The sequence below is a fragment of the Carcharodon carcharias genome, chromosome 20 (assembly GCF_017639515.1).
Source record: "Carcharodon carcharias isolate sCarCar2 chromosome 20, sCarCar2.pri, whole genome shotgun sequence".
Taxonomy (NCBI): Eukaryota; Metazoa; Chordata; class Chondrichthyes; order Lamniformes; family Lamnidae; genus Carcharodon; species Carcharodon carcharias.
Genome location: NC_054486.1, coordinates 76,195,164 through 76,217,285, shown reverse-complemented (window position 1 = coordinate 76,217,285; position 22,122 = coordinate 76,195,164). Strand labels below are relative to the sequence as shown.

Here is a 22,122-nt window from a genome sequence, read left to right as displayed (position 1 = left end):
CCCGACCATGATTTTACAGGCTCAGGAAGGAATTGGGTGGGTTGCCTACCCATGGCCCAATTGAGGCCCTTAAGTGGGCTTTTAATGCCCAATTAAGAGTTTCATCCTGTCGCTGTTCCTATAACAGGGGGCAGGAGAGGCCTTTGCCCAATGTGTAGCCCAGCAGGTTTAAGCTGCTGCTCAGTGAAAGGGGGTGGATGCCTCCTTCCTGGGCCCCCCTGTGTCAATCGGAGGACCCTCCCCAGAGTTTTGCCTCTCATAGTGCACCCTCTCCCTCTGCCCTGTCCAACATGCTGCCCCACATTCCTCACTGGGGTCTTTCAGCCTGGCCCCAGAGAGATCTCCGACTTAGCTCAATGTCTGGGTTCATCGCTGAACATCACCTTCTGCCCTATCTGCAGGGCTAGCAGTGGGTATCACTCCTGGTTGGCATTGCAGGTGTGCAGAGCTGCTGGCCTCTGATTGGCCAGCAGCTCTATGAGGTGGGCTTCCTTCTGGAGGCAGAGGAAGTCTCACCTCATACTAATTAAAGGGCCATCACCCAAAAAATTAAAGCAAATGCAGGCTCACCCCTGAAATTTACGCTAGCGTGTAGGGAGCCCACCCTTAGCGTAAAATCCAGCCCATTATGTTTCATATCAAATCTGAGTTTGCTGATTGTTCTCACGTTGATGGTGGTTTCAGATTTTTAAATGCAGCTGAACTCTATTGATTACGGAAAGCAGCTTCTGCAGGTTGGTGAATGAATCTAATGGATTGAGAAAATTGAACAACAATGTTTGTATTGAATATGGCGCAGCATACACATTTGCATAAGGGCCTGGGAACAGTTTCAGTGAAAAAGAGTCCATTTTCATTTATTAATCTAGTATAGAGTAATAACTGTCTCCTTTTGGGAATATCCAGGTAATTAGCTGATTAATGCAAGTATAAGAACAATTTTGGGCAGATTACTGATGCCTAATTATATGAAATGGAAACTCAGCTCATCTGTTTTCATGGTAAAACGTATCTGTTTATTCATATAGGAGTCATATTCTACATAAATTAAAGCACAAATGAACTTTGCACTTGGTCCACATTTGTCAAATCCTTGTGGTGAGTCCACAGAACACTGGAGTAGAACATTGGGCTTTTATCGATGGGGCATGTATTTAAATCTAGTCCAGACTGGTGAGATAAAAATCTACTCTGCCAACTAAACCCATTTCCCTAACTGTAAAAGGACAGCAGAAATCTGCAAAAAAGTAAGCATTATATTAACAACTCATCCAAGAGGCCATAAACATAATTAGAATAGGAAAAGGAGGAATTTATTGTGCAGCAGCAAGTTGTGCTGAGGCTATGATTAAGGTACATTGTTGGGGAAGAGTAGAAACAACATTTAGTGCTCCACGTCTTTAAGTCTAAAGGAGTAGAAAAATAAGTCTGGAACATCTCAGCCCAGTTCCAACTTTGTGCAATGTAGATAATGTAGACTATGACAAGCTATTTCATCCAGTCCAGAACAATGGAACCAGAAGGCACATGTGAAGTGAGGGTAAATTCAAAATGAATCTGCAGAAGAAAGAGGAGGAATTTAATCTCCCAAAACAGGAAGATTGGAGTCAGTTTTGGATCGCTGCGTGGGGCAGAACTACCCTTCTCTCCAGTGGTGAGTCCATCATTTCAAAATTTTAATGAGGCTGCATGCTTCAAATTTAACCCGAGGCCAGAATTTTGAGTTCGGCGGGTAGGCGCGGTTGGTGGGTCCGAGAGCAGGTGGGAAATGGCCCTCCGCCTGCAATCGGCCCCTGATCGCGATTTCGCCCTACCGGGCCAATTAAAGCCCGCCGAGCGTGAACAGCTGCTCCTCAATGGTCGGGAACGGGCGGGCGGGTGTTTAAAACCAGTACAGTCAGGCCCTGGAAGGCTACCGGCAAGGAAGACATCTTCGGTGTTGTCAGCAGGAGATTAAAATGATGGATTCCAATGCAGCTGCAGTCACCAGGCGTGATTTAAACTAATGACCTGTCATTCTCCCTTAGGCTTGCCACCACACAGCCAATCACAGGGCCCCGAGGACTCACCCCTGATGTCAGAGGGCTGCTGGGCTTCAGCTACACCTGTGTCACACCCGCTCTCTGAACCAGGCACCAGCGCAGATACCAGCACCTTGGTGGGCGTTAGATTGGTGGCTATAATGTCGGAGCACAGCGGTGAGGGCACTTCACACTCACTTGATGAGCAGGCAGAGGCAAAGAGTGCCCAGGGCGCCCCGGTCAGAGGACTGCTGGAGACCAGGATGATGCTAAGTTGAAGGCAGATGAAGAGCCTCTGGAGTCATCCATTAGACGGCAGATGCTGGATGTCCAGCAAGATGTGTGGGAGGATCTGGCGGAGATTCAAGAGGGTATGCGTGCCACGGTCTCCGTGATGGAGGAATCCATGCGGAGCGTCAGCATTGCATTGACCCACATAGCCGAGCGCAGTGCCTCCTCCTTTGAGAGAGGGGTGATTCTCATGGAGAGGCAGCTCCAAGAGAAGTATCAGGGTCCCTGGGGTTGCTCGGACCTGCAAGCCCTCACACAGGCACTGACCTCAGTTGGTCAGTGTCTGTGTGGGAAATGGATGAAGCACCCAGTATCCCAGCTAGGTGCCCGTCCATCAGTGGTGAGCAAGGAGGTCCAGAGCAAGCTCACATTAGCGCACGAGCTGCTTGTCATCTCTGCGGGCTTCTCACAAGGCACTCTGGGTGATGGCAGCAGCTCCTCCGCCCCTCTGCCAGTGACCATGGCATCTGATGAGGCTGCAGCGACCAGGGAGATGCCAGCTGTGGCACTGGTCGCTCCCTTCTAGGTAGGGCCAGCACAAACTCCACTGGCCAGAGGACAACTGCCAAGGTCATCAAGGCCAACAGGACAACAGAGTCAGCAGGTTGCCTCCAATGCCAGTGCCAGCGAGGGGGAGCACCTAGATGTAGCACATGCAAATGTAAGTTTAAGGCACCATGAGCACAAGAGGGACTGGTCATGGATGATCTTCTGTTGTGCAATGTTTTGTTTATTTGAACTCATCTGGGGTTGAAGACCAGAGAAGATCCTGTTAATTTTTTTTGACTGTCAACATGAGATAAATTTTCTTTGTCATAATGGCCTGAGTTTGCGTCACTTTTTTTATTTAAGGTGATGCAGGGTATGCCAGTATGTAATGCTGGACATGGGTTACTTGAAACCTTACTGCACAGGCAGAGTGGACTTTGGAGTCAAAGGAAAGGGCCATTTTAGACACCCAGGATGGAGGTGGCAGGCCTGGCATGAGGTGGTAGCACTTATTTGGCAGCCTAGCTGAAGGAGCATTGGATCAAGGTGTCCCTGCCTCCCTGGAGGTTACAGAGGTCTGCCTCCATGCTCTCAGTGTTCTCCTCACCGTGCTCTTCTTCTGACTCACTACTGGATTCATTATCTGTGGTCTGTGCAGTGGGTCCCCCCCTTGCCAGTGCCAGAGTGTGGAGAACACAGCATGCAACCACTATCAGTGACACCCGCTCTGGGGGGTTTTGTCATGCTCCCCCTGAATGGTCCAGTCTTTGGAAGCGAGTCGTCAGAAGACCTATGGTCCTCTCTATCACCGTCCTTGGAGGCATGACTCCTGTTATATTGCTGCTCTGCCTCTGTTCTTGGGTGACGGAGAAGCGTAATAAGCCACCCTTTCAAGGGATAGCCCTTGTCACCCAGCAGCCATTCATCCAGCTGGGTTGGAGCACTGAAGAGCCTCGGCACCTGGGAGTGTCTCAGGATGTATGCATCATGGGAGCTGCCAGGGTACCTTGCACAGAATTGTAGAATCTGCATCCTGTCTTCACATTCATGGAATGGAATCCCTTCCTGTTGATGACGGCACCCGGCTGACCCACTTGTGCCTAATGGCCACGTGTGCAGTCGATGGCACCCTGGACGTGGGGGAACCCAGCAATCGCTGCAAAGCCTCTGGCTCGCTCAGCCTGGCTGGCCTCGTCCAAACAGAGCTTCTGTCACCAGCTTGACGCAACTATGGACTGCTGATTGGAGCAGATCCCCCCCACTGACCCCTGGAAAGAGCCAGAGGCATAGAAGTTAAGGGTCATTGTGACCTTCAGAGCCACTGGCATGGGGTGTCCACCCAGATAGTTGGAGGTGATTTCAGGCCCAATCATCTGACAGATGGAGGTCACAGTCCCCTGAGAGGCAGTGGCTCCTTCGGCATTGCACCTCGGACATGAGGTAGCTACATCGCTGCCTGTAAACCCTGGCATCAGGATAACGGCATCTTCTGCAGCCCCTTCTGCCTTGGACTGCCAGCTGGCCTGCGCCCCTTGTGCCTGCGCCTCTCCTCCCACAGGTCCCTCCCCTGGAAGCTGCATTGGGACACCTGGCCTCCTCTCCCTTTTGCCCCTCTCTTCCTCCTCAGAGGACGTGCCTCCAGCGGAGACCACAGTCCCCATTACCAGAGTAAGGGAAGGCTGTCTGATACCTGGAAAGGTCCACATGGTCTGAATTCTCTGGGGTTCTTGGAGACACCAAGGAGTCCTGAAATCAAGCCTGGAAATGCTAATAATGAAGCCCCGAACGGAGATGAAGCTGCCATATACCAATAAGTTACCAGAAGCAAACTATCTACCAAACTCCTCACTACTCACATTGACAATGCTGCTAATCTTTTTTATCCTGCCTGTGGATGAGGTTTTTGAAATTGTTGGCTGGCCGCCTGCCTGTTTTGCTCGTGTGATGAGTGCGAAATCGCACAGGCACCAAAAAATCGGCTTCAGTTGACGTTTTAATGGCCTTTACTGGCCTTTTAATTAATGGCGGGCACGGCTCCGGCACCCCCGTGCACCTGAGTGAAATATCACGAGAGTGTGTGATGACGTCAGGGCGCTCACCCGACATCATCTCCTACTATTTTAAGCTTGAGCATATCAGATGTGCACCCCCACACTGTTCGAAAAATTATGCCCACGCATCAGGGCGCTCACCTGAGTCATCATTTATGCTCAAGCATGTTGGGCAGCGCCCACACAATGGGCAAAAAATTCTGTCCAGAGTTTTACTTTTATTAACAATGCTCCAGTTTTCCCAGGGCTCAGAAAACCCAGCAGCTAAAGGGAGGCAAGAAGCAGGGTCCATCGGGTAAGTGCCCTTATGATGCTGCTTGTGAATCAGAAGGAGCAGAGATGCTTCCCCATAACCTGGCCCACAAGCCAAACCTGCTTCCTTCCCCACAAATACCGGGGCCAATATTTACAGTGAGATCAATCTATGGAGCATACTCTCTAAGGATGCATTAGAGGTAGTTCATCTCCATTTATTCAAATGCAAATTAAATAGATTAAAGGCCCTATATAAATACAACAACAATTTGTATTTATATAGGGCCTTTAATGGAATAAAATGTCCCAAGGTACTTCATAGGAGTGTCACAAAACAAAATTTGACATCAAGCCATGAAAGATAAGGCTTGGTTAAAGGGGTAAATTTTAATGGCCATCGTAAAGGAGGGAATGGATTTGGAGAGGCAGAGAGCCTAAAGGAAGGAATTTCAGAGCTCAAGACCTTGGCAGCTGAAGGCACTGCAATAGTGTTGGAGTGATTAAAATCAGAGATACTTAAGAGACAGAATTAGAGGAACACATATCTTAGAGGGTTGTGGGTCTGTATACAATTACAGGTACAGGGAGGGGTTAGACCATGGAGGGTTTTGTAAGAAAGGATGAGAACTTTAAAAAATGAGTCATTGCAATGTAGATCAGCACGCACAAGGGTGATGGGACATGGTGCAAATTAGGATGCAGGTGGTAGATTTTTGGATTACATTAAGTTTTCTGAGGGTCGAACCTGGGAAACTGGCCAAGGGTAAGTTAGAATAGTCAAGTCTAGCGGTTACAAGGGCATGGGATGTGGGTTTCATCAGCAGATGAGCTGAGGCAGGGGCAGAGTCAGGCAATGTTATGGAGGTGTAAATTTCTTTAAGAATCTAACATTTGAGATGTAATATATGCTTAATTTGAGACATGACATTGGTAAGTGTAGCATGCTTGGGAGGAACAGGAAACTTTGAACTTATGGGGCAGAATTTTGCCCTAGGTTGGCGGGCGGTCCCCACCTGCTCGGCGGCAGGCAGGCAGTTGAACTCCACCGCTAAAGCAGGCCCTGCCGCCATTTTAAGTGGGCGGGCCAATTAAGGCCCACCCAGCGGCCTGCCCAACGGGAACCACTAAGCGCTTCCTGTGCGGGGAGGGGGGGAGGGGTGGGAGGGATTCGCCATCTGTCAAAGTGCGCTCTTTCGCTCACGCGCGTGAAAGAGCACACTGCTCCCTGAGACTAAGTGCCGTCTCAGGGAGATTAGTGAAAATTTTACAAACTTAAAAAATAGAAAAATAAAAAAATTAACATGTCCCCCTCATGTGACAATGACAAAATTAATTAAACATTTTTAAAGTGGACATGAAACCTCATCCCGCCAGTGGATGAGGTTTTATGTTTTTTCTATTGCCCGCAGGGGCTCCTGGCCTGCCCGCCAGCCTTAAGGTTGGACGGGTAGGGCCTTTAACTACCTTAATTATCCTGTCAATGGCGTTAATTGGCCATTATTTGGTTCCTCCCGATGTCATCCCACGTCATTTTCCCGTCGGCGAGTGGGCCCCATGCCCAAATCGCCGACGGGAAAATTCAGGCCATGGTTCTCAAAGCTCTCCACCAATGGAGTTTTCTTCAATCATTTCTGCGTCTCTGTAGACTGACAGCTAGGACAAACCCATTGTCTTCATATCATGCAACTACAGGATGATAGAAGAAAAACAAATTAAACCTTAGTCTTTTCTTTCCCCTGCCAATTCCTATGTCCAAGGCAGAAAACGGGTTGAAATTGGATATGCTAACTATCCTGGTTAGAGAAGTCCCAAGGATATCTGGTATGGTACCATAGCAACTTACATTTATGTGTTAGGAGATGCTTTTCTGAGGTTTGGATCAAGAAATATTGTTTGAACAGAGTTGAAAGAGTAGTTTATAATATTAATGCACCTATGCTTGGAATGCCTCAAATGGATGTTGAGTACCTAAATTGGAAAAAATATTTATTTCAACAATGACATCCTCATCCTGATAAGCACACAGAAAAATAACTTTTTAAGAAACATTAAGATTAAAGGTTGGCAAGATATTTTTATATCTTAATTATTGTCTGACTGGGAACTTATGGTTAAGAAAACATTGTGGCTCATAACACCAGCCTGCGTTGCCAATGCTATACTTTAAATGAAAACAACAAAGGTCTTAAATATTAACATAGCTAATCTCCATTGTTGTGATTAACTTGTTTGGAATCTTCAATTAAATATTGCATTTAGACTCACTGGAGATCTCATAAAGTCCTCCATTAATACTGATCCGGTATAGAAGAGAAGTGGACACAACTATATATTTATAATGGTTTCCAAGAAAAATCACAAATTCTTCAATGTATCATTACATTTAGAAAGCAATTGTTGCATAGTATAACAATTTTAATTCAAAAAAGAAAATGCTGGAAATATAGAGCAAGTCTATCAGCATCTGAAAGGAGAAAAAAAACCACATTAGCTTTTTGAGCGTAGACCCTAGTTTTTAGAACTAGAAAATTAGTCAGTCTCTTAATACAATCGAATCAGATGGGAAAAAAGAACAATAGCTGAAGTTAAGGTTAATGACTCCTATCACAGAAAGGTCGTTGATGAATTTACCTGCCTGCAAAATAGTTCATTTGAAAAATTGGCGGATAATATACAAAGATCATCTCAGTGAGGCAATGAAAAGACATTAAAAAGTCAAAGGGACATGAAAATAGCTGAGCCAGGGAAAATTACAAAAACCCTCCATGGTGGCAAATGGAGTTGCTACAATCATGATTTAGAGCTGAGAGTTGTAGAACGCTGGAAGAAAGTTAAGATATCACTGTTGGAGTTTGTATTGCATTTGGTTGGGATAGTGGAAGAAGCCAAAGAAGGAAAGCTCAGAGTGAGAATCGAGTGGGTTTTTTTTGGCAATCCATAGGGAGGTTAGGATCATACTTGTAGACAAAACATAGAGCTCAGTAAAGTGGTTTCCACATTGTAAAGACGACTGCACTGTGAGCATTAGACTGCATTGGAAGGATTACAAAGGAATTGCTGTATCACACGAAAAGAACATTTGCTGCCATGGGCAATGGTATAGAAAAATGTGAATCAGTAAATTTTGTATCTGTTACAGTTGTACAGCACCAGTGAAGAGCAGTTGGGAGTCAGTGTTACGGAAAAATGAACAAAGATGTCACAGAGGAAATGGTTGCCCTTGAAAGCAGAGACAGAAATAAAGAAGGTGATGTCCTTAGTAGTGGATTTTTGTAGGTGGTAGAAATGGCAGGTGATCTGGTGAATGTAGAAGCTAAGAGAACAGAAGCCAAGAACAAGAGGACACTCACTGGAAGAGGGGATTAAAAGTGGAGACATAGGAAGTGGAACAAATTATAATAAAAGTCCCTGTCAACCTCAGGAAAAGAAGAAATTTCAGAAATTCTTGTTGGATAAAACAGTCACAAAGTGGATATGACCAAAGCTGGGATAAAGAACTAGAAATTTTAAATGTAGCAAGGTGAAAAATAGCAGATTTTTTCCAAACATTTAAAGTTCAGATAGCTGTGCTATTGCCTTATTTGGCACATAACCAAGGGATATATAAATGCTCTTGTAGTCCTGTGACACGGGAATAGAAGGGAATAGTACAAAAAGGTGCCCATAGCTGTTGAAAGGGTGTTTGGTTGGTTAGCTCAGTTGGCTGGATGGCTAGCATGTGGATCAGGTTAATGCCAATAGCATGGAGTTCAATCCCTTTACAGCTAGGTAGACTTGGGGCCTGCCTCTTCACCCTACCCATGGTAAAAAAAAATCATAGCACTTTGTCATGCTTAGGCAAATAATTATCAAGGACCTGCCTTCGGGCAGACAACTGAAGAAGAAACTGTTGAAAATAGAATTGCACTATATTCACTGGGTGTTGTTAAAAATGGATCTAACATCTGTCATGTTCTATTCCCTATTCCTTAGCTCACAGTCTGTGAGGAAAGATCATAGTACAGTACTATTTATAATCAAGTCAACAGATTTCTAGTACGTGTATGTGAAAAACTTGCTGTTCACGGAAAGTCCAGGCAGGAAAGTTTCAACGATTGACCATATAAAGATGAGAAGAATAAATGAAAATTGGAAGTGAAGTTGGTTAAATCCTCCATCTCAAAAGAAAGAGAAGGAAATAGCATCCACATAGCCATGAATGTAGTGGAAGAAAAAACCAGAGAGGGCTGAAGTAGAATTAGAACAGAGTATCTTTCAGATATTCGACAAAAAGTCAGGCAAAACTGGGTTCCAAATGTGACACAATATATCTGGATGAAGTGAGTGAACTGAATGTTTCAGTGTGAAGGGTTCAACCAAGCAGAGCCTGGTAAGTAGCCTGTTAAGGGATGGAGATGGAGGAGGACTATACATCATAATGAAAAGGAAATAAATGACATTTTTTGCTTCTCTGGCCTCAATGTGGCAGAAAGTATCAGATGGGAGGAAAGAATAGAATCAAGAGGAAATTATATTGGTGTGACAGGAGCAAGTTAAAATCTGAAGTGTAAAGGCAGGTTGATATATTTGTGTTTGCTTTTGAGAGGCAAGGACTACTTCACAGGAAAACTTTTAACAGTAGAGAAAAAAACTATTTAAATGCTTAAACTGAATATCATTTTGTCAGGTTACCATTACTGAAGCATTATACAGACTGACAATTCTTTTAAATGTTCCTAGCTTGCTATTTTACCAAATAAGTATAAACACAATGCCAAATAAATATATTTCAATTGATAATGATTTAATTTATTGCAATAAATACAACACAATCTGGATAAATTTTAAGTAAATTTAATTGAAAATGAATCAATCGACAAGGCTTAATATTTCATCACAATGAATACAGTGCATTATTATTTTATGAAGTACTGTTATTTTGTTATTTAATCTAATATAAAATACACTTTGGAAATTATATATATATATATATATATATGTCAAAAACACTAGCTAATTCATCTTTTGCAATATTTGATTTTATGCATTATCTATACACACAGGCACAAACGCATCAAGAAGAAAAGAAAAATCTCAGCCATGAAGTAATCACTTTATGCAATCATTTAATAGAAGCCACATCAACCATAGATAAATTAACAGAAAACAATGTAAGTACCTATAAACAAATGCATCCACAGGGCCGCATCAAAGGATAAAGCAAAGCAATGCTGAATTGAGTCACCATTTTCAACACCTCCTCTGTGCTGAAATGATATTAGAACTTGTTGAGACCTCCGAATTCAGATGGAACATGATTACACCAAATTTCAATCCCATAACGGCAGCGGCATTTTTAAAGTACATCTGGAAACTCTCCATAATCTGCCTGCTGATTCCTAATTTCAGTAAATTGATGTGCTCCCAAAGTACTAAGGGTAAGCAAGATCCAATTAAATTAGGCAAATATGAAAAGTGCATCTAGTTTTTAGGCCAAAGAAATTTTAAATAGTGAACTGTGGCATTTTAAGTAATTTTTTGCAGCAGTTTTCTTTTGCAGTCCACCTCTACAAAGGTGGACTTTCCTCTGATATCCCAAGTCTGGCGAATTTTCACATCCATCTAAAGAAAGAAGTCAAGATTCAGTGTCCCAAAAGGGCATTCCTTGAGTGGAGGGATACAGGAAAGAAGCAAAGAGAATGATGCAGTATTTGAAGTGGATATGGCCACAAGATAATAAACCTCACAAACTCCACACAGATCTTACTTGTTGATATAGTGTGTGACGAGTTCCAAAGAATTCTACAGTCAATATAATAGCTTGTTGTCATGGGGCAGGATTTCTACCTCACCGGCATGCGCAGCGAGCGGGCCCGGGAGCAGTTGCGAAGCCAACCACTGTCTGCAATCGGGCTCCGACATCAATTTCACGCTGGCTGGCCAATTAGCTGCCTCAGGGAGCTGAAGATTTTTAAAATCAAAAATAAAAAACTTACAAGTGTTAAAAACATATCCCTTCATTTGACTGAGCAGGAACATGTTATAAATGACATTTAAACATTTTTTAAAATTTTAATTCCTGTTGGAAACCTCACCCCACCCGTGGATGAAGTTTCATAAAAAATCCAAAGGCCGCTTGGCTGATCGCCTGCCTGCCAACCGTAAGGTTGGATGTGCAGTGAAAAATTGATTTCAATTAATACTTTAATGGCCTTAATAGGCCTGTTAATTGTCAGCAGGTGCACTGTTGACTCCTGCACGTGCCCGCTGACTGAAATATCACGTCATTTTACACTCGAGCAGGTCAGGTGCACGCCCACGAAAGATTCAACCCATGGTGCCTTCGTCCTTAGGAATTCCAACCCGATTTGTTCAAGAAAGAGAGCGATGTGTACACATGGCTTTTGGGAAATAAATCTTGCACCTTGCTTCTGTGGATAATGATCATTCTGTGAGCGGCAAGAAAATGCTGAGGAGAATTACAACAAGGTGCATATCTCTACTAGAAGTCATTGAGAGAACCAAAGATGTCTTGAGAGCATAGGAAGCACTGTAACATGTACCTGGGTGTGTCTCCTGTGCTGTGGTTGCTGTGCTCTGCAGCTCACGGAAAAATATTGGCTACACACATTTTTGTGTCTCACGTTAATATAAACTGTGTTACGAAATCCAAACTTACCTGCTAGTGAGGAACTCAAGTCCCGACAGTCTTCGGACTTCCCACACATGCGCAGACTGGGATTGGGTTGCACATGCGCACTCCAGCAACTTTTTGTTCTTCAGGTCCTGAACAGGCACTGCGCACCTGCGCATAGGGAAAAAAGGACACGAAAACCTAGGTCAGGTGACCGGGTGCGGAGTGCTTTAGTCAGGAATTGTCCCAGAAAGAAAGACAAGGTAGGGGGACAGTGAGAGGTCCCACGAGTTGTTCCAGAGGCAGGGGCAAGAGACAAGGAACAGGAACAGGTTCCAGTTGAGTTAAGAGAATTAAAGAAAGTGTTTTAGTAATCGAAGAGAGCTAAGGAAAAGCCATGAAGATCCAAGAAGGCAGCCAAAGGTTGGTGACTCCATGCAGGAGGCTGTTGGGCAAAGGTACCCTCTGGAGCAGTGGCATTCTGCTTGGCATGGCCAAAGAGTTGAAATTGTGTTTGTAATTTGATGCTAGAGTATACTCAGGAATCGAGGCAGGTCTGATGACTTGCAGAAGTTCAGCTCCTGCTTTGCCTTTCTTGTAAGCCCATTCATGTTGATGTGGGCAGTGATGGTTGTCCAATTCTTGAACCTCTAGTATCGTATGCAACTCTTAGGTTCAGTAATTTTGACCACCTCTGTACTAGATAATGCAAAACATTATAAGCATCATGAAGAACTGAGCATTAACAAAATGGGTTTTTTTCTTTTATTACATTATTTGTGAATTTAATACTCCTTCAAACCATGCTCCAGTGAGTTTCTTAACACGCTTTTCACCTCTTCTGTGCTTCTCCAAGGTCCACCCTGAGGACCAGTACAGCTGAGAGGAAGTGGGCAGCTCTTATGCGACTGAGGTCACTCTTTTCTCATAGCAGCTTTGTGCTCGGAAAGACCTGCTGCAGGCTGCCTCTCTTCAGCATATGTCTGGGCAGCCTATTCTTGCAATCTTGTGCTACTTTCATAGAACTCTGAGACAGGGGGATGATGCTTGGCATTGCCCTAACATCGTACAGGTCATGTCCAGTCATCGTCATTCTATTAGGCCCAGGATCTTGTACCCATCATGAGGTAAAGGCGGCAAGGGCAGTGACACGAGGCAAACTGCTCTCGCATAAAGTCAGTAGGGGCATGATGGATTAAATGGCCTCCTTATGTGCTGTAATGTGATTCAATTCCACGATCCTACAATGGCTTCTTTCCAACCCCGAAAGGCCTGGACCTAAGAGCCCGAAAGCCAGAACATAGGATTCTGCCTAATGCCTGCAACGAGGAAAAAGCTTCAATTATGTTACTGCAAATGAGTAAACTCCAGCATCATACATCTCAGTTTTAATAAAAATTGTTCCTAGGATGTGGGCAATGTTTATTATTCAGAAAGAAGTCCTATCATTTAGCCAAGGTGATTACTTGTGCAGTGTTATGTAACTCTTTCGAGTACAAACCCATTTCCATCTGTTCCTATTCAGATGAAGTTACATTGTTTCATAGTTTACCATTGTGAGATTTGAACTCTTGATCTTGGGGTTACAAACCCAGTACCATAACCACTTGGCTATTTAGGCCAAGCTCGTACAGTGTTATGTAACTCTTTCGAGAAACCCGTTTCCATCTGTTTCAGGTGAAGTTACATTGTTTTATAGTTTGCCATTGTGAGATTTGAACTCTTGATCTTAGGGTTACAAACCCAGTACCATAACCACTTGGCTATTTAGGCCAAGCTCGTGCAGTGTTATGTAACTCTTTCGAGAAACCCGTTTCCATCTGTTTCAGATGAAGTTACATTGTTTTAGTTTGCCGTTGTGAGATTTGAACTCTTGATACTCTTTTTGAGTAAACCTGTTTCCATCTGTTTCAGATGAAGTTACATTGTTTCATAGTTTGCCATTGTGAGATTTGAATTCTTGATCTTGGGGTTCCAAACCCAGTACCATAACCACTTGGCTATTTAGGCCAAGCTTGTGCAATGTTATGTAATAGCACAAGGCCGCTGCTGACATTAATGCTAACCAGCTGCTCTTGCACCATTGCATGCATACCATTGCAACACCTCATAAGATCAATCATTAATGAGAGTCCTCAGCCATCTCAGGCTGCAGAATTTTGAAATTCTGTTAAACACCTCCACCTTGCCACATCTCTTCACACATTCAAAAGTCTCCTTAAATTGATAGGAAATTGATTTTTGTTGCGTGTTCTCAAGTGTCAAATAGAACCACTGAAGTGTATGTACTGTATTCATTATTTATATGTAAACTCAAATTGTAGCATTGCCTGACAATTTGTTTATTATCCACAGCTGCCATCAGAAATTCAAGAGAGGGCCAGAATCTATACAGAGAAATCTGGATGTGGTATTCCTGGGACTGCATGTCATCCATCTTTCTTCAACACCCAAGCTAAGTTTTTAGAAAACCCTGAACCAACCAATTTATCAGGTGCCCCACTTCCTGTCTCGCTCCCAAGACAGGTTATTCATAGCCATTTGAAGAATACTAACAAACCTGACCAAGGGTTTCCATGCAAATCTAATTTATATCAAAGTGACAAAGCTCTTTGTAGCCCTGCAGAACAAAGAAGAGGCAGAAGGCAAGTTAAAGATAAGCATTTTTTTCAAACACCACGCTTTACAGATAGCTTCACAGAAACAGAGGGCTTCAGTAAAATTGTCACAAGTGATACCCTTCCCAATTATGCTGCATCAGTACCTATTTCCTCCATCTATCCAAGCTGCACTATGACAGCTGAGAAAAAAGGGATCACACAAGCCAAAACCATCTTGAGTCCAACCCAACAAGTTGGTTTGAGAGATGATATTTATGAAAGAAACTGCAACACTTCAGAAGAGCAAGGAAACAAATATAGTTTTATTCAGGCAAGGCCACTACAACAACTCATAGATGTGGCACATGGTTATCAGGATGGCACTCAGCACTACTCTGCAACTCTTCCAATAGACTTCAGTGATTCACCACATTTGTCCTGGATGAGTATTCAGCATGTCAGAGTCCCAAAACTATATAGTGATCAAGGGACTCTGCATGATCTAGAAAAAAATAGAATGGGTCAATGTAAGAAAGTCAACATGCATTGTAGAAATACTTCTTCATACAGGATTTCTGAAAAGATTTCATCGAACAGCCATACCAAACAGCAGCTTGGTAGTAGTCTGATGAAAAAAACAACCAACCAAGTAAACCAATTTTTCACTAGAGAAGGTAATTTCTCTGATGGAGAGGATACCAGCCAGAGTAACATTACAGAAGCAGCCTTTGGAACCATGAACTGCCAACCTTGTTCAGAAATTGATTGCAAGAAACAAGAGAGTCTCTCCATACCTTGGCAAAAAGATACAGAAGATGACCCTAAAACTTTGCCACGTGAAAAGAACACAAATCAAATGTACACCAAAAGTGCAAATAATGTTGTTAACATTAAAAAAATTGATGTTGCTCCAAATACTTCAGTAAAGTCCTTGCGCCAGTATCCCATTAAATTATTAGTGGTCCATAATGTTCCCTTGGATGATGTTGTTTCAAACAGCAAACAAGAAAAATCTACAAAGATAAGTGGCCTTTATAGGAAGGACAGCCTCACGAAGGCTCAGCTTTATGGAAACCTGCTAAACTAATAATGCAATAATGTTGAAAATAATGAATTGTATGCTTCAAAGCAAAAATTCACAAACGTGTACCATATTAGTGGAAATTATCTGATTGAGGCTGCATACGTATTTATTTGAAATATTTGATTCTTATATAGAGGTTAACTAGCAATTCCTAGAGACTTTTATTCCACCAGACTGAACAAGTTGAATTCTTAAATTACTAGGTCAAAACTAAAATTTGTGCTTTTTGCAACGATAAGGCTGTCTGCATTTTGTATGTAAAGCATTCTCTTTGTTACTGAATAAATAAATTGGAGTTTGTTTTGAAAGTTCTTAATTAAGAGACCTACTAAGATCAAATATAAAGTGAATATGGCTGTCAATGTAGCTACTGATTACTCCTTGTAACTCATGGTGCATAATGTCAGATACTCCAGACATGAGCTGTCCTGCACTGCTATCCACTATCTGGCTTTTACTTCCTTAACTCATCTAACAGGTTTCTGAGTACCCTTCCCTTCTCTTTCTCCCTTGAACTTATTTCAGGTGAGGAGCGCTATATAAGTGCTGAAGTACAATAACATTTATCTGACTTTAGTCCCAGTCAAAAAGTGCATCCTTTAAGTTGCTGAAAAGAGCAATGGCCACTTATTGAATATAGCACAAGCTGATCTCAAATTAATATTTTCCACATCTTTTTTGTGCATTGTTCTATCCTAATAGCTATCATTATTTATATCTAATGTGTTTTGCAAAATATTTTGTATATGGCTTAACTCATATAAATATAAAATATTGATCCAAAAGTGCAGTGCTGTCTAATTATTCCTTATGAATGTCAATGAAATGGGAGTCATCAGGTAATTTAAAACAATCTATTGTGTCGCATGATACTACTAGAGTCTTTTGATAGCATCTATAGACAAGTGAAGAAGGCACTTAGTAGAAGACATACCTCTGCCATGCTGTGTTAATTCAACATTATTATAATTACACAGCTTTTCCTTGAGGCTTTATCCTGCCTAGTTGATACGTGTTACTAAAAAGCTAAAAAACAAAATCTTTTTATTAAGAGCGTCCATTTTACTGAAGAGGCTCCAGTCCAATCCACATTCAACAACCTGCTCTAAAAATTCCGCTCACATTTTGACAGCTGTGACAAATTCCACTACAGCAGCTGAGACAATCCACAACATTCTAAAACAACCCACACGTTCTAAAAAAAAAGTTAATTCACCTTATCTCCCAATGTTAACAGCTCCTTAAAAAATTCCAGGATCCGGATTCAGATCTGCATCTTCGCCAAAAACTGACTAGTTCTTCCTTGGGCCATACTCTATCTGAGTACCAAATTTTGTTGACATCCGTCCATTAGTTGTTGAGATTTTTGTTTATAGACAGACTGACAAACATGGTTGAAAATATTACCTCTACCCACCTTCAGTGGCGGAGGTAATTAATAGATGAGAGATAACTAGTAACTCATGACGACATCATAAGTCACCAAAAAGGGTATGTCAGCTGACAATTGTAAAGATTGGGACATAAAAAATGTAAAAATAACAAAGATAAGTAACCGACCCCTTTGTAGGCCAAAATAAATGCTACTTTGTGTCTGGAACCTGGCTGGCTAGCCCAGAATATGCCAGCTTTGTCCTTCTTACTAGCTTCACTCTAAGCAGAACTTTCAACTGACATACCAATGCCTGAGATTTTTGTTGTTTTCTTTCTTGTCCCACAGAAAGTTGGGATTCAGCTCTTGATTGGACAGATATAAAAAAATCAAAGAACAACTAAAAGGTTAATAAGGAAGGAAAAATTAAGAGTGTGAGAGAAAGCTAGCTAGAAATATAAAAACAGTAAGAGTTTCCACAGATATTTAAAAAGGAGTGAACAAGGTGACTGTTGATCCTAGAGAAAATGAGGCTGGGAAATTAATAATGGAAAATAAGGACATGGCAGATAAATTGAACAACTATTTTGCACTGGTTTTCATTATAGAGGATAAAAGTAACATCCCAGAAATAGTTGTAAATCAGGAAATGGAAGGGAGGGAGGAACTCAAGAAAATTACAAGAACCGGGAAGTGGTACTGAGCAAATTCTGGTTGCTGGGGGCTGCCAAGTTCCTGAGTCCTGATGGATTTCATCCTGGGGTCTTAAAAGAAGTGGCGAGTGAAATTGTTGATGCATTAGTTTTAATTTTCCAATATTCTCTTGATTCGGGGAAGGTTCCATTTGATTGGAAAATAGCGAATATAACTCCTTTATTCAAAAAGGGAGGGAGGCAGAAAGCAGGGAACGACAGGCCTGTTAGCTTAACATCTGTCATAAGGAAGATGTTAGAACCTATTATTAAAAACATGGCAGGGCACTTAGAAAAATTCAAGGCAATCAGGCAGAGTCAACATGGTTTTTGTGAAGGGGAAATAATGTTGGCCTAATTTATTAGAGTTCTTTGAGGAAGTAACATATGCATTGAATAAAGGGAACTGGGTGGATGTACAGTACTTAAATTTCCAGAAGACATTTGATAAAGTGCCACATCAAAGGCTACTGTGGAAAATAAAAACTTATGGTGTTGGAGGTGGCATATTGGCATAGATAGAAGATTGGCAAGCTAACAGGAAACAGGCATAAATGAATCATTTTCTGGTTGGCATGATGTAACGAGTGGTCTGCCACAGGGTTCAGTGCTGGAGCTTCAACTTTTTACAATTTATATGAATGACTTGGATGAAGGGACCAAAGATATGGTTACTAAATTTGCTGATGATACAAAGGTAGGTAGGAAATTAAGTTGTGAAGAGGACATAAGGAGGCTACAAAGGGATATAGATAGGTTAAGTGAGTGGGCAAAGATCTGGCTATTGGAGTAAAATATTGGAAAATCTGAAATTGTCCATTTTGGCAGGAAGAATAAAAAAAAATTATCTAAATGGTGTTCTAGTGCATAAATTGCAAAAGGTTAGTATGCAGGTACAGCAAGTAATTAAGAAGGCTAATAGCATGTTAGCGTTTATTGCGAGGGGTATTAAAGACAAAGGTAGGGAGGGTATGCTTCAGTTATACAAGACATTGGTGAGACCACATCTGGAGCACTGGGTACAGTGTTGGTCTCCTTATTTAAGGAAGAATGTAAATGCATTGGAAGCAGTTCAGAGGTTTGCTAAACTCATACCTGGAATGGACGGGTTGTCTTACGAGGGAAGATTGGACACTCTAGGCTTGCATCCACTGGAGCTTAGAAGAATAAGAGGTGACTTGATTGAAACATAAAAGATCCTGAAGGGTCTTGACAGGGTGGATGTGAAAAGGGTATTTCCTCTTGTTGGGGTCTCCTTTCAAAAATAAGGGGTCATCCATTTAAGATAGAAACATGGAGAAGTTTTTTTCTCACAAAAGGTCGAGTCTTTGGAACTTTCTTCCTGAAAAGGCGGTGGAAACAGAGTCTTTGAATATTTTTAAGGCAGATAGATTCTTGATAATTGCTGGAATTGGCTGGAGGCTGTACGCACCCTGCAGCAGGGCACTATGCCTCCATAACACCACTGGAGGTGGCATTACAGGATTCAGATTCTCACCTATTATGACCATGTAGCTTAATTCATTTAATTCAGGGCCACACTTGTGGGGGTGGTGGCAATAGCAGGCCTGCACAGTAGCTCTCCTGGCCAACCATGGAGTCGAGGTCATTCAAACATACGAATTAGTAACAGGAGTAGGTCACTCTGACCCCTTGAGCCTACTCTGCCATTCAATAAGATCACGGCTGATCTGACATCTCCACATTCCCATCTACCCCTTATAACTTTTCATCCCCTTAATTTCCTCCCCTGTATCTAATGAAGATTGGAAAATCATCCTCAGAACTTCTGCTATATCCTCCCTGACTTGCTTAAGCAGCCTCGGAAACAATCCATCTGGCCCTGGTGACTTATCAACTTCCAAAGATTTCAACCTTTCGAGCACTTCCTCTCTCTTTATGACTATCCTGTCCAATATCTCGCAAGGTTCCTCCTGGACTACTATATTTACATCTTCCCTTTCCTTTGTAAACACGGAGACAAAATATTCATTCAAAACCCTTCCACAGCCTCTGCACCTACACACAAGTTTCCATCTTCATCTCTGATAGGTCCCACTTTTTCCTTAACTAACCTTTTAGCATTAATGTATTGGTAAAACATCTTAGGGTTATCTTTAACTTTACTTGTTAATCTTTTATCATGTCCTCTCTTTGATTTCCTTATTTCCTTTTTTACTTCGTCCCTGCACTTTCTATATTCGTCTAGGCTATCTGCAGTGCTTAGATCTTTGTGCCTATCGTACGCTTTCTTTTTCTGTTTGATCTTCCTCTGTATTCCTCTAGACAACCATGGGGGTCTAGATTTGGCAGTACCACTCTTATTTTTGTAGGAAGCATGTCTACTTTGTACAATTAGGATCTTGCTTTTTAGTGCTTCCCACTGGTTTTCCATTGTTTTATCCTCCAGCAGTGCTGTCCAATCCACCTCAGCCAAGTACCTTCTCATTTCTGCAAAATTTGCCTTGCCCCAGTTCCAGACTTTTACTCCTGCCTTATCTCTGTCCTTTTCCATGGTAATGCTAAATCTAACTGAATTGTGATCACTGTCCCCGATATGGTCGCCAACTGTCACTTCATCTACTTGCCTTTCTTCGTTCCCCAAGACTAGGTCTAGAATTGCAACTCCTCTCATTGGGCTTGTCACTAATTGGTTGGAAAATTTTTCCTGGACACACTGCATGAACTTTTCTCCCTCAGTGCCCCTTATATTGTTTGAATCCCAGTTGATATTTGGATAATTGAAGTCTCCTACTATTATCGCCCTCTTGTTCTTACAAGTAGAAATTTGCCTACATGTTTGTTCTTCTATCTCCCTTTCACTTTTTGGGGGTCTGTAGTATATTCCCAGTAGTGTGACTGCCCCTTTTTTATTTCTAAGCTCAATCCATAAAGCCTCGTTTGTTGACCCATTTAGTATACCATCCCTTCTCACAACTGGAATTGATTCTTTAACCGTTAGTGCTACCCCACCCCTCCTTTTTTATCTCCTACTCTATCATGTCTGAAGGTTCTGTAACCAGGGATATTTAACTGCCAGTTTTGTCCCTCCTTTAGCCAGGTCTACGTTACAGTAATGACATCCTACTGCCATGTGTCTACCTGTGCCCTTAACTCATCTACCTTGTTCGTAATACTCCTTGCATTGAAGTATAAACAGTTTAACCCCATCAATTTCCCTTGCTGGATACTTTGTAAACTTTGCTTCTCCTGTAACTCCATGTCTATCACAACGTCCCTACCTAATGTTCTACCTCCATTTTTCTGATCTGAATCTGACCTATCTGATCCTACTCCTGAGATCCTATCCCCCTGCCACACTAGTTTAAATACTCCCCAGCAGAACTAGCAAAAGCTCCCACAAGAACACTGGTCCCAACTCTGCCTGGGTGCAGCCCGTCTGGTTTGTACAGGTCCCACTTTCCCCAGAACCAGTCCCAGTGACTCAAGAACCTGAATCCCTCCCAGCTACACCATCTCTCCAGCCACGTGTTCATTTGGTCTATCCTCTTAATCCTGCTCTCGCTAGGACGTGTAGGGTTTTATCATCCACTTTTTATTATTTTAAAGAATGCAATATAAAGATTGGGATCTACACATGAGATTAAGGTAGAAGATGAAAATCAAATTTTAAAAATTAATTAATCTTTATTATTTTAAAAAATCTATAGAATTATTACGGAAGAGAAATTTGGCATTCCACAAATTTTGATTCAAGAACCTAAATGGGTGCCTGATACTGCTGTCTCAATCTCTGTTTATCTGAGAATTTGAACATGTTGAATACTATATCCAGTTGAATGGTAATCTCCTTATTGATATTAAAAAATGCAGCAAATAATAAAGGAAAGAGTTTTAGACAATCGCTGTCAGGAAGGCAAATTGAAAGTGTGATGGCGTTACCTTGTGACATGCGATGCAAAATTTTTAATCTGAGTATTTAGGCTACTACTTTTCAATTTTTATTGGGGAGAATTCCTTCAAACACAATTTCAGGTCTATTCTTGTGACTTGATAAAGGGTCATTGACCTGAAATGTTAACTGTTTCTCTCCTCATGATGCCTGACCCACTGGGTGTATCCAGCATATTCGGTTAATATTTTAAATAATTCTTGCAAACCAGAATTATGAAAAAAATTCCAGATAACCATTTACAAATGCCAACTGTTGGTGATCTCAGTTAATGGTGATTCAAATCGCAATCACAGCCTGCATAGAGGTTTCAAATGTACTAATATAATTTGCTGCAAATGTACAGGACAGTAATAGTTAGATTCTCCTACTTTTCCCAGAGAGTCCATCTCCCAGATTATAAAAAATTTATTTGAAGCAGGCCTTTACTTTTAACATTTGAGATAACTTTCCATGGATGTACTTACTTTGTTTTATCATTTTCTCCCCAAATATACCATATTCAAATAGTTTTTTTTAAATCATAAAATCAGAATTTTACAGCACAAAAGAAAGCAGTTTTATCCATTGTGCCTGCGCTGGCACACTAAAATACTATCCACTTATCTCTATTCCTGTCATTTCCACATATCCTTTATAGAAATTATACCAAATTTAATTAATTAAAAAGTTCCTGTGCCATGACAAATCATTGTTTTAATGTACTGAATGGACCAAATCATAAGGCTTTTCCAATTACAG

General features: G+C 41.9%; 1 protein-coding gene across 1 annotated transcript in view; it reads left to right on the top strand.

The window, feature by feature from the left end:
* LOC121292348 (brain-enriched guanylate kinase-associated protein-like) overlaps positions 1-16,189 on the top strand; it is a 59,162-nt gene extending 42,973 nt beyond the window's left edge. Inside the window, exons 5-6 of the mRNA XM_041214200.1 lie at positions 10,150-10,257; positions 14,076-16,189. Coding sequence (XP_041070134.1) covers positions 10,150-10,257; positions 14,076-15,407 — 1,440 coding nt within the window. The 3' untranslated portion in view covers positions 15,408-16,189. The remainder of the gene's footprint in view (positions 1-10,149; positions 10,258-14,075) is intronic.
* The last annotated feature ends 5,933 nt before the right edge of the window (positions 16,190-22,122 follow it).